This window comes from Chionomys nivalis, chromosome X (genome assembly GCF_950005125.1).
Source record: "Chionomys nivalis chromosome X, mChiNiv1.1, whole genome shotgun sequence".
Classification (NCBI taxonomy): domain Eukaryota; kingdom Metazoa; phylum Chordata; class Mammalia; order Rodentia; family Cricetidae; genus Chionomys; species Chionomys nivalis.
Window position 1 is genome coordinate 107,245,257 of NC_080112.1, and position 13,706 is coordinate 107,258,962.

The 13,706-nt window shown below is 37.2% G+C and overlaps 1 protein-coding gene across 4 annotated transcripts in view; it reads right to left on the bottom strand.

Moving 5' to 3' along the window:
- Pls3 (plastin 3) overlaps window positions 1-13,706 on the bottom strand; it is an 89,020-nt gene that overhangs the window by 32,190 nt on the left and 43,124 nt on the right. For all 4 annotated transcript variants that reach the window (XM_057760159.1, XM_057760158.1, XM_057760161.1 and 1 more), the window contains exon 2: window positions 8,468-8,548. In XM_057760159.1, coding sequence (XP_057616142.1) covers window positions 8,468-8,540 — 73 coding nt within the window. In that variant the 5' untranslated portion in view covers window positions 8,541-8,548. The remainder of the gene's footprint in view (window positions 1-8,467; window positions 8,549-13,706) is intronic.

Below are 13,706 nucleotides of genomic sequence, written 5' to 3' on the forward strand. Positions count from 1 at the left end.
AGTCGGGTAGGAATAACAGACAATTTTAGCAAAGGAGAGGAAAACTTAAAAGGGGGGTTTGGAGGAACAAAAATTTGCCATTTTACGGCAATCCTTAATAGTTTTCACACTTCTTGACAAAGTTTTTTTTTTTTAGCATTATCTCCTTATCTTTGTAAGCATTTCGCATACCACAGTTCCTTGCATATAGTGAGCAACAGGAAGAATTCTGCCTAAAGAAACTAATTCTCCGACATTAACCGGAAAAAAAAAATGCTCTAATCCTAGATGAGTGTTTTCAAAGCAAAACTAAGCAGCAATAACCAAAAATACAGAAATAGTACCAAAAAAAGATGGAATGCCAGTTCATCAGGAAACCAAACCTAGACAGAAATATCTCTTAAATAACAGTTAATCTCTCTCCCTTTGTTCTAATCCTGTCCCCACCAGGCAAAGTCAGATCTGTAATTTGGTTTGCTAAGTGACCACAATCATCAAACAGGACCTAAGTGCAGAGAGCAGAGACTGCTATCAGGGTATCATTTCCAATGCAGAATTCAGCTTTGCCTTTGTTAAGAAGTATCACGGAGCTAGGGGACCTTGTGGCTGCCTGTAGTCCTGGCTACTCACCTGACTGGTCACACAGAGGTGTCACTTAAGTCAGGAGTTCAAGACAAGCCTGGGAAACATAGCAAGACACTTTCCCAAAACAGCATTACAAGTCAATTTATGCTATTCTGTCACAGACACTAGCCTGGAACCAAATGAGAGAAGAAAAGAATCAGAAAGGACCCATGGATTTCACTTGAATCAATGGCTTTCAAATTCTTGTAAAGCTTTGGAATTCATGAGGAAGTTTATCCTTTACTTCTCCTGAGATTAGAATGCATATCATCTTTCTTTCATAAATTCTACTTGGCTACCTCAGTTGATGCTAATCCTATTTACACTATAGCATTTTAGTGTTAGCATTAGCAAATCACATTGATCCTTCACTAGGACATGGAAGTTCTACATTGGAAGAGAATAATTTTAGTGTCATTAAGAAGGCAGAGCTATCCTTAGATCAAAAGGGAGGGGAAGAAAAGCAGAGCTAGCCTGAAAATGGCAGCAGCTAGTAATTAATTTTACAAAACCTCCCAACTGTTGGAAGACACAACATAGTGTGTAATTATTTTCAAAGCATTTTATGCTGATTTTATTTTCACTCTCCAGTTTAAAAAGAAAAAGCAGAAACAAAAACAGTAACACATCCTTAAGCAGTGACAGTGATCTAAAGTGCCAGAAAATGAGGGAGTACACGCTAAATAGCTGGCATCCATCTTGTCAGAAACAGCATTCACCAAAAGCTCAAGACCATGTTTGATGGTGAACTTTTCCCATCCTGAGTTTTGATATAAACATAAGATTTTAATAATGTGTGCATGTGAGAAACAGACCCAGATCAAAAGCAGTTTTAACTGGAAACTAAAATCAAAAACACCAGACACGAAGGTAGCTTTTTATTTTCCCATTAAAGCTGCCAACATTCTGGACGCCATTCTGGCCCATTCACTGCTTCTATACATTGGCACGATGCAGAAGAGGCTTAGCATTCGGAAGACTTGTCTCTTCTGCCATCAAATTTCAACTGACTTATTAAGATCATAAATGGTTTACATACAGCTTATGTATGTACAACATTCACAACACCACAGTGAGCATTTTCATTCTGGAAATATGATCAGTATGGGTAGACTAAAAAGCCACGGGAAGAAAAGAAATGCCACCTAACTACCAAGCAAGTGCTTGCATAAGGTAAAGAGATAACATTTCACTAACATACCAAATGTATTTTAAAAACAAGCACAGAAAAACATTCTACTTAAAAAAGAAATCACTAGGAGGCACTCAAGATGGCACCAGACTGGTTGCTGAATTTATCAGAAAAGAACCAAATGTTGGTTACAAGGAATTCACTCTCTGTCTGTCTCTCTCTCTCTGTCTTTCTCAGATGACACTTGTGGAATCACATCTGCATTTTGTTTTAAAGGAAATCATATTATTCTCTTTTACTAAGTATTAGTTTAAATGCCAGTTACCTCCTTCAACACCCTCCCCCAAGTTAACCTCAAAGTAAATAAACTTATTATGCAGCCATGTTCCTGCAGAAGTTTGAATCACACCAAGAATGCATAACCTTAAAAGGAAATGTTTTCCCTCCCCTTGCATCCTGTTATTTAAGCTATTTTAAGTCCTTGTCTGGAGAAAGCTGAGCCAGAATTCAAGTGGTTTTGATTTTAGCTGCTGTTTTACACTGCCCTTGTCTAGGGGGTTGGTACTATAATCCATCACTTCAAAAGCATCTTTTGGGGTGCTATTTTGCCTTATAAATCTAACAGTAAGAAAGACAAAGACTTCCTTTGACCCTCAGGGTGTGTGAGTGTGTGTGTGTGTGTTGCTCTAATGCTGTTTGAATCCATCTAAATTTGGTGATTTTCTTACAAAAAGGTTACAACTATATGCCCTCATACGCTATACATACTTGGAATATTCAACCACTTTGGATAGTGCTCATTACAATTTAAAGAAGAAAATCAAGTACAGACTCACATTTTTGGAAAGGCTAGGAATAAAAAGTTCAATTTAGCTTAATAAATGTATTCTAAATATATTTTGGATTAGAAAATTGACAATAAAAATTTGAATCTGACTCAGAGAGGCAGAGGCAGTCAGATTTCTGTGAATTCGAGGCCAACCTGGTCTACAAGGCGAGTTCCAGGACACCCAGAGAAACACAGAGAAACCCTGTCTCGTAAAAGCAGAAACAACCACAAAAAGAATTTAAATGTGTAATAATGAATTTCCACAAAAATATTGCTTTAAAAACTCAACCAGGGGCTGGAGAGGTGGTTCAGTGGTTAAGAATACTTGCTGTTCTTGCAGAGGACTCCGATTCAGGTCCCAGTAACAACATGGTGACTTGCAATCATAATTTCTGCTGACACCCTCTTCTGACCTCTAAGGGTACCAGGCACACATGTGGTGCTTAGACATACATGTGAGCAAAACACACAAAACAGTACTCAATAGTGGATTCCCAAAGCGCTTTAAAACTGGAAGAGTCTAGAAGACCTAGGCTGGCAGTCAGAAATATTTATAATCTTTTTTTTTTTTGCGTATTTCTAGCAGTTTGGCTAGTTTTCCACCTGCTGCCACTCTCCCCCTCTAAAAATATTTATGTACACATGCTCAAATAGACATGTTCTCATATGTGTGCAATACTGTTTATGCTCTCACACAGGCACTTGTACAACTTTACATTTGTCAGGCATCGTCTTCAGATTACCCCCAAACTGACAGTATGGAAAGTTGTCAATCTTGTGAGGTAGAGTCTCAGGTAACACATGATGGTCTTCTACTTGTCAAGTAGCTAAGGCTAGTCTTGATTTCCACTTCTTCTTGTCCCTACTTCCAAATTTTGGGATTACAGGTTTGTACCACTGTGACCGGTTTTATTTATTTGTTTGTTCATTCACACATTTTTCTTCTTGTGGGTCTAGAAATATATGTGTATACATATGTGTACGTATACATATATTATGTGCACACACACATGCACACGCACACACACATGCATACCCAAAGCCTTCTATATATTAAGCAACGCCTCCACCACATAACAACAAAACTAGCCTCTTAGTTTTTGTATTTTTATGTTTTAAGGTATAATTAAGAAAATGTGCAGTGGTGTAGTTTTATCCAAAACTGAAACTAAACTGGACTAAACTGCCAGCCACGTTTTGTGGCACTGTGATGCGGTTTTTATATTCTAGAGGATATCAAGTAATTGGAAATAATTCAACTTTCTGGGCTGTGAGAAATCTGGTACAACTAAATCACCACAACCAAAATGTCTTGACTTCATTTGGTGGGCAACCTCAAAGGAATGCAGCACACTATTCCCAGTCACTCAAGCATCCCAAGTAGTCTTGTGTTTCAAAGATCCTGACTTTCATGTTTATAAAAGTACACTATAGCATGTTTTGGGGAAGAAGAAAAAAGTCATATTTTATTATTTTTAATAGATTTATTTTTAATTATGTATATGTGGGTGGTATATACATATGTGATTGAAGCCGTCCAGAGTTCCTATGAGGGTGTCTGATCCCCTGCAGCTGGAGTTTTAAGAGGTTGTGAGTGCCATTTGTGGGTGCTGGGTATGGAACCTAGGTATTCTGCAAGAGCAACAATTAGTTATAACCAGTGAGTCACCTCTCCAGCCCTCAAAAGTCCTATTTTAAAGAAAGTTGTTGCGAGTCTAAAGCCAAACTGAGGATTTAAATTACCTCAGATTCATTGTTGGAGGTAAATAATCTAAAATTTAAAGTCTTAGAATATAAAAGACATATTCTCTCATCTGGTTAATATTCATTCACTTTGTAAGTGAATGAAATATATATTTATTAGTGTTATGCTTTTTGAGACGGGGTCTTACTATGTAGTCCTGACTGATCTGCAACTCTCTATTTAGACCATGCTGGCCTAGAACCCCAAGTAGTGGGATTAGGTGTGTGCCACTACACCAGGCCTCAAAATATATTTTAGAGGCAGGTTTCGCTATCCAGTCTTGGCTAGCGTGGTACTGTTGAGATCATCCTGCTTCGACCACCCTACTACAAGAAGTATAGTGCACAAGAATTATAGGGAGGCACCAACATGATAAGATTTGTTCTCTTTCGAAAAAAAATCACGCAGGAGGGCAGTATATAAATGAAAACGGAAACATTTGTTGTGTAGAGAGGGAGGGGACACTACGGTTTCCACTAACCTAGAGGGAAATAATGAGACAATAGTTGAGATAATTAAAATAATTACATGAGATTAGAACTTAACAGTAAGCAGGTGCAAAAAGCAAGAGAAAGAATTTTAAAACGTAATACTCAATTTATTGCTAGTAAAGAGAGTTTCAAAGCACTATTAATTGATTGCACAAAACCTGTGATTAGTCATAATTACAGAGATTTTCTCTGCACACTATGATTTTGCTGAATTTCTAAGCAGATAATCAAGGCTATTATTGTTAATAGATGAGGAAAATGATTTCCATATTTTGTCACAACTGAAGTGATACAAAGCAGTCTTCTCTGCTCTCCCCTACTACACAAAGTAGGAAACAATTATCCTGGCCAGGAAAATAAGTTCTAGAGACTTTTTAAACAAATAAATGATCTTCAAATGAAAAAAAAATGAGAAAATAAATTCCACAACACCTTTGACAGCTGCCTTAGGGCTCTGAAACTAACACCACCTAAAAACTACAAAGAGGTTTAAAGGAAAGTCAAACGATTCAACTGTTAATATTTGAAGGAGTTCCTGAAAGGTAAGCCTCTACAAAAGCATTTCCCACACATATACTTACCTCCAAAAAGACAGGCAGGCAGGCAAACAGACAGACAGACAGACAGATAAATACACGCACACACATGTGTGTGCCAAAATTATCTTTTATAATAAATTTTCCAAAACAATGACCATTTGTATTTACAACTGATATTGCTAAAACCCCAGTACATCAAAATACCGTTTATGGTTCCTTGAGATTCAAGTAATTAAATATTTAAAGGGAACCTAACATGTATGCAACGTTGCCTTAGATATTTAGATGAGGAATACAACAGAGTACTACTCAGAACAGGCAGAAATATTGGCCTCATGAATTCTAGGTAGCAGCTTGTATGTTAGTAAAATGGTGTATATTGAAACATGTGCCTGGTATGGGATGCATAGTTCCACCTCCTGCCTATGCAAATTTAAGCATTTCAAAGTGGTAGGTTGTTGTTGTTCTGGACATTTTGCACTTAAACCTCTAATTCAGCAGTTCAACAAGGGTCGCCTAAGACCATAGAGAAATACAGTTATTTACATTGAGATTCATAACAGTAGCAAAAATACAGTTATGAAGTAGCAATGAAAATAATTTTATGGTTGGAGTCACTACAACATGAGGAACTGCATTAAAAAGGGTCACTGCATTAGAAAGGTTGATAGCTACTGCTCTAATTGATCCCGCACTTACTAAATAAACTTTAACCTTGTTTCCACAATGGCAATAACCGGTCAACTATTACTTTGTCTTAACAGAGTAGTTAAGCTGTTTATCTCATAAAAACTACTCCAAGTCCCATCAAGTGACTCACATTTGAATTAATGCTAATGTAAAACAAACAGTGAACATAAATATTTCTATGAGGCCACACATGAGGTCAAGCCATTCGACAACAAGCATTTCTTTCAGGAGGCTAAGCATAGTGATTAAGCAATGCAACATTAATAAGTCATGGTCCCTACTCTAATGCTCTATTCATAAACAAACTATGCTGCTCCTAATACCGAAAAGTAAATGTAAGCACAAAACAATGGTCAAGGAAATACATTCCTAAAGCATTTATGATAAGAACAGCCCTAACAAATATTGACAAAAGAGAAAAATGTAGCAACAAAATAACCCCACCTCTTTTGACCAAGAACTCATTTGCTAATTTTCATCAATTGAATATCTGACTATGTGCTTCCATTCTTCTCGAGTCATAACTATAGTAACTTAATGTATTGTTTTATCAAATAATATTAAGAATCAGAACAATTTAACCTTTTCTATTTAGGCTTAGGATAAGATATGAATAGCCATTCTAGGTGAGTGTTATTATTCTCCCCAAGGTACTACTTCTATGTTTCTATTAATATACATGCTTTTTTAGAAAATGTGGATCATGGATCAGGGACGTAGTTCAGTTAGTAGAGAGTTTGCCTAGCACACGCAAAGGCCTGAGTTCAATTCCCAGCATCACATTAAGCTTGGTGTGTTGGCAATGTCTGTAATCCCAACCCTAGGGAGGCAGAGGAAGGGATTCAGAGTTTGAAGTCATGTGGGATATTTGGAGCGAATTTTGAGACCAACCTGGCTAGAAGAAACTATGTCTCAGAGAGAAAGAGAGGGGGAGAGAGAGAAAGAGAGAGGGGGGGGGAGAGAGAGAGAGAGAGAGAATAACTGAATCAATCAATAGGAAACATACATCCCCTTTTCCTTTTATATAAGTGGGATTTTTAAGAATTTGTTTAAGAGTAAATCTGATTTAAGTAATAAACCATTATGCTCTAGCTTTACTGCCTTTAGTTTAGGCAATGCTAAAAAGACATTGCTTACCTTAAGCCAGCATTTCACAACCTTTCTAAATGCTGCAGCCCTTTAATACAGGTCCTCAGGTTGTGGTGGCCCCTAATCATAAAATTATTTCTGTTGCTACTTCATAACTGTAATTTTGCTACTGGTATGAAAGGCAGTGTAAATAGTTTTGGAGATGTATAATACCCAAAAGGGTCACGACCCACAGTTTGAGAACCCATGCCTAAGCACACACTGCCTCCTATGAGTCTACATGTAGTTAGTTCTTATTCCATCTCACTTTATCTTTTAACCACTTGATCCTTTATCACTTGTCTAGTATGTATACAAACAAGCATACAAAAAGGAAAACAAACCATGCCTAGAATTCCTCAGGCGTGAGGTTCTGGGTTCAGTACCTTGTTCCATATGAAAACTATGCCTTTGCCTCTTTGCCTGATGCTATATTTTTATTTATTATTAGAAAGATGAATAGTTTACACAGTGAGCTCAAGGCTGACTGGCGTAGGCAGGATACAGAATTAGACTCCTTTCTCAACCAATAAATACCACAGGAATGGTGAATTCCATCTAATGAGCCAATGTTCACTCCAAACACTCGTCTCGAATAAACAGGATATTCCAGATGGATGTTGTGGTGTGTGCCTTTAGTCTCAGCACAAGGGACGCAGAGCCAGGTGGATTTCTGTGAGTTCAAGGCCAGCCTGGTCTAAAGAATGAGTTGCAGGTCTGCCCTGCCTCAACCCATTCCCTTCAAAAAAAAACCCATGATATTCAAAACACAAAATTTCAAATGACATAGCAACCCCGATTTAATGACTAGGGCCCTGAGGGAAAAAAAATACTTGTCCATATTAAATAATATATATAATTAAAATATTTTAAAAACTAAAAACTTGTATATACAAAAAATAGAGAAGATAGGGTTACGAATTTGAGAGGGAGTTGGAGTGGAAGGAAGGAGCACTGGAAATGATATTAATAAGTGCTCATATAGAAATACTAATAAAATTTATGGCATTTCTTTCTTCCTTTCTCTGTGTGTGGGGGGTGGGGTCAGAGGACAACTTGAAGGAATTAGATCTTCCTTCTACCATGTGGATTTCCAGGACTGAATCAGGTAAGTATCATTAACCTTTGGGCAATGCCTGCCCGAAATCATACAACTTTCACTCTAACATCTAAATCTTTGTCCATCTAATTTTTGAAGTCAAACTCACTATGTCATTCAGGCTAAGGCTGATTCATGACAATTTCTCAAGATATAACAATAAGACCAAATAAAAGTGCATTTCCTATGGTTATAGTATAAAATACACTCACCAACTTTGGCAAAGGCCTCTTTGAGTTCATCAAGCTCATCTTTGGAAATCTGAGTGGTTGCCATCTCATCCATGTAAAGATCTACAGGAAAGAAAATAGTTTAGTTCAGTCTTCAAAAGGGTTTGGGAATACACAACATTAGCATTCTTGCTAAATTAGAAACGGACTTGCAGACTACTAAAACAATCCGAATAGGTAATCATATAGCTATGCCTAAAATAAAGAAAATAAACAGGTGACGAATCATCATTTATCAAAAGCTATACAGAAAAAAATGTATGAATCTATCCCTTTAAGTTACATTTATTCATTGTGTGTGTGCGTGTGTATGCATGTGTGTGCACATGCACACGCATGCACAGCCATACATGTGTTTGGGTGCACACATATTACAGTGGACATGTAGAAGTCAGAAGATAGCTGGTATAGAGTCTCTCTCCAACATGTGGATCCTAGGAATTGAACTCAGGAAGTATCACTTGGTGGTAACTTTGTCCTCCTAAGAATAAAAATTTCAGCTACATTAGAAGAGTATAAGAAAGGTACAACAAGAAAGTGATGTATAACAGAATCTTGGTTTTTTTGTGTCAAAGTGAAAGCCAAAAATCACTTGGTTAGCAATTTCTATAAAATAGGTCACTAATTTTAAACAGTATACTGATATCTATCAATCACTCCTCTTAAAGGAGAGATATAACAAATATATTTGAGTCTGATATAGAATCAACACAAGTATGTGTTTGTTAATATACACAGCTATATTAAATTGTTGATATTATATAGTATATATAATTTTATATATTTTTAAATTTATAACTTAAATATATTTATATTTACATAATAATAAGAAAAAGAAGAGGTCATGAATTTGAGAGGGAGTTTGGGAGGGACATGAGAGAAGAAAAAGGGGAAAATGTCATAATTACATTATAATCTTGAAAATAAAAAAAAATGCTTTCAAAAAAGAAAGAAATATCTCCAGTAACAATTTTGACACAAAAAGTAGCAACTTTGCTTAAAATAGTAAAATTTCTTTAAAAATTAAGCTATAACTATATGGTAATAATTCTAAATTTATCCTATGCATCATAAAAATGTTCAACAGTGTTAATAACAAGGATATTAAATAAGATTAATTGCAGTCTTATTTACATATATTTTAAGCAATCATTTTGGTTTGTTTTGAATTGGGGTCTCGTTCTATAGCCCTCGCTGGACTGGGACTCCCTCTGTAGAGCTGGCTGACCTTAAACTTTTGGCAATCTTCCCACAATTACAGGCTTATGCTACCATGTCCAGCCAATCATGGTTTTAATGAAAAATTATTACCCATTTCCATGAATTATATGTGCAGAACAATGGCACAAAAAGCTTGAGAGTTGAGAAAATCCAAAACATGTGGTTGACCTCTGTCTCTTAAAGGCCCTTTCTAGTTTGGGTAGTTTGAATCAGTAATCATTTAAAACATATCAGTAAGAAAATTTCCAAGCAACATCAAAACCTTATACAGCTTATTTCATTCATACACTACATATCATTTCTGTTTTAAAAAGAAAATTAGGAATTAAACCGTGACATTAACCACCCCTGCTCACCATCCTTATTCCACATGGCAGGAATGTACATCTTTCTGTCCCACTTCCTCCCTTTTCAAATCTATCCTCGACAGGCCTTTCAACCCACTTTTTATCATCACACCATATTTTTAAAATATTTTATTACTCTTTTTGAACTGTGTGTGTGCGTGCATGCATGTGCACAATTGTGCAGTGCCTGTAGAGACTAGAAGAAGGTGTCAGTCTCTTGGAGCTGTGGGTATATGTAGTTATGCTGGCCCTCTAACATGGGTACTGGGAATAAAGCTATGGTCTTCTAGAAGAGCATTCTGTGCTCCTGGCTGTGGAGACATCTCTTCAGCCTCAGCACCACACCCTGTATTCAATATCTGTTACAGGCCCAGTTTTTGCCTCTGAGAAATTTACAATCTCAGGAGGCAACCAAATAATTACAATAGGACAGACAATTAGTTGCTACAATAAAAGGTATAGATCTCCATTTTGAAGAAGCTTGCAGGCTCTGGAGACAAAGGGTTAGTGTCTTCTCAAGATGGCCAGGGAAACAGTTCCTTTAATCTTCTTATAGAATAAGAAAATGCTGAGATCTCAAAGATATTTCAATTTTCTTTCTCTATTTTGAATATTTCATATAGGTTCTCCCAAAGAAACTAAAAGCATCCCAGACTGGTTTACAAGTGGAACAGAAAATTTGATATCCTTGCTGCATATGGACACTTCTTAAACACTAGTCATGCCCAGCCATTGCTTATCGCCCAATGGCATAGTGTATTCTCACTGGGCAATCAATGAAACCATCAATCAGTAGACTGGTGCTGCTACTTCCTAACTGTATGTCCATGGGTATGTTTATTTCATCTCTGTGAGCCTCCGCTTCTCATTCACAAATAGCACTAATAATACCTGTTTCCCAGGGAACTCTCATAAAGATTAAAAGTGACGTATGTGAAGGCACACACATTATGAACTACAAAGCATTATACAGCAACTTCAAACTCTCAGTGAAAGAAAGCAGGGAATAAATAACCCCATAAGTAATTGTGAGGGGCTGTAAATATTAGGCATCAGTCTACTAAGACCTTTTAAATAGCATGCATGAAGAGTTGTCTCGTCTCCCTTAATTATTTACTACAGAGTATATAACAAGCCTCCCTCATATATAAAAATTACAAGCCTTCAGTCAAAGTAGTTTAAGAACCTGGGCCTAAAGAAAACCTGTCAGCCATATTTTACCTATGACTCAATATAGGCTCTTTCATAAGGCCAACTTCTAATACAGAACTTGAAGTGCAGGCAAGTGATACGTTTTAAAAATAAAAATAATTTTAGTTTAAACGTTTCAAAATCATCCACTGCTTGTTAATATTGTTGCGTTCCTCCTCATTTGCATTTTCTCTTGAGCAATAATGCAAAAGAAATGTTAAAGAGGTAAGACTAAGATTCAAGTTTAAATCTAATTTCACATTGTGTGATTGCCAGGGCTCTCAAAACGTCTTTTTTTTTTTTTTGCCCCCTAAGTCTGAAGTCAGTCTTACCACAAAAGTGAACTGAACTCTGTTTACATAACATGAAAGATAACTAATATTCAAAGAGCAGAATTTCCCTCTATTTCATTTCAGCAAATGGAATACCAGTCAAGGATAAAAGAAAAGCCCTTTGTTCTGCCTGGGTTTTTTGTTTTTTTTTTTTCTCCTTGCTCCGTCTGCCTGATTCTTCTGCACAGAGAAAGCAGCCAGGAATTTATAAAAAAAAAAAAAAAAAAAGGCAACCTCTCTTTCCTAAACATCCGAGACACAGGAAAACAGATTTTTCAACTCAGGGAATAAAACAAAAGAAAATAAAAGCTTGTTTGTTTGTTTTTTTCATAAAAGGATATGGTGTGCAACTGGGTATGAATTCAGGGCGTCACCCAGAGAGAATCTTATGCCTATGAAGTCATCCCTAATTACAGCGTTTGACTAACAATACAGCAATTATGAAAGCACTCCACTGGCTCATTTAACTATACAGAAACCCTGAACACAAATCCTTGCCGAGAATGTTTTACCTGACACTATTACTCAAAATTTGAAAGCTGTTTGAGGGAGAAAAAGGAAGTTCCTGATTTCTTTTCCTCGGGCCCTCACCTTTAGACTATAGCCTTACTAATGTGTGTCATTCTGTACCAAGGCTGACTCAGGAGGAAAGGATACCACATTCAGGAACTCCTTGATGGTTTAGGAAATATAATATTATATATATACACACATACATACACACACACACACATTTCGTTTCCAATTAGACTGAGCAAATAAAGGCTAAAATGGGATATGGCTGGGCTTGTGTTAGAGGGCCTGACAATCAAGTATCCCAAGTTTCATTCCCAAAACAGAAGAAAACAAATTGATCACCACCCAAGCAACCCATGGGGTATTCTAGGGTTAGGGTTAGGGTTAGACTTTGTTCCCATAATTTACTCGTATATTATGCAAAATGGAATCAGGAAAGATGTTGATTAGTTACAAGATTGCACAATACACAACTTAAAATTCCCGAAGAAAGCATTACAGGGTGAAGAAAACACGGAAGAATGTATTATTTTGTTATAAAGAGGAGGAAAACCAAAGGATGTGGCCATCATTGTGGGCAAACAATTCAAGAACAGGCAACAAAAAAGGGGGATATTATTTGTCACCTTCTACCATTCAAAACAGGCAGTGCTTTGGAACGCCCACACTTCACATTCCTACCTGTATCAACAGAAACTGCCACCCTGCCTCCTCCTCAGTTAGGTAAATCAACAGCATCAGTCACAAGGTTGGACGGGTGTGTGCCATTCTGGGGCTAAAGCTCACCTCTTCCTGCGATTACTCAAACTCCAGTGCCGTATTTCCTAATGACTTTGGAAGAATTCCACCCGAATATCTAGCACATTCAAGCCTTACTCATCTGCACATATCAAGCCTTCTTCATAGAAGGCTTAATTAATATACACTCGGCAGTGTGTCAAGCGCCACAGATAGAACAATTAAGACCCTCAAGCCTTTTTTCTCTAGAAGAGCTTATTGTCCACTAAGGGAAACAGATAGCAACTCAAAGGCATCATACTAGAGTTATCACAGTCATTTGTGCTGAGTGGTGTATGTCAGGAAACATTTTCTATGAATCTCATGCGACCTTTATCTTCTAGGGTTAGTGTCAGAAAGAGAAGATGCTGTCTGGGGCTGTGAAAATACAGGATGGCTGGGGGAAAGCCTAGGGTTACTGGCGAGACACAATTACATAAGGTCAGAGGCCAGCTGAGATGTAACCAAGGGAATGAAGATTGTTAGCAAGAGTAATTCCATTTGGCCTCACTGCCAATCCCTCCCCTTCTTTTCTCAGTACTATCAATCCCAGGGCCTCAAGCATGCTAAGCAGATGCTCCACCAGCGAGCCACATTTCTGGCCTCATTACCCACCACCAACTCTCCTTTCTGTTGTACCAGGCCTCATTTCCAATTCCTCCTCAGCCTCTAGGTAACTACATTTGATACTACTGGTTACCCCCAAAGTTTATTCTTTATGGGTGAGTCAGTAAAACTTTGAGATTCTTCCATAAAAGTCTTTTATCATTTCAGGTGTAATCAGTTGGAGAAGTTTCAGTAGTCCCTCTTCTTGCTGACAGGGTTTGTAATATAACC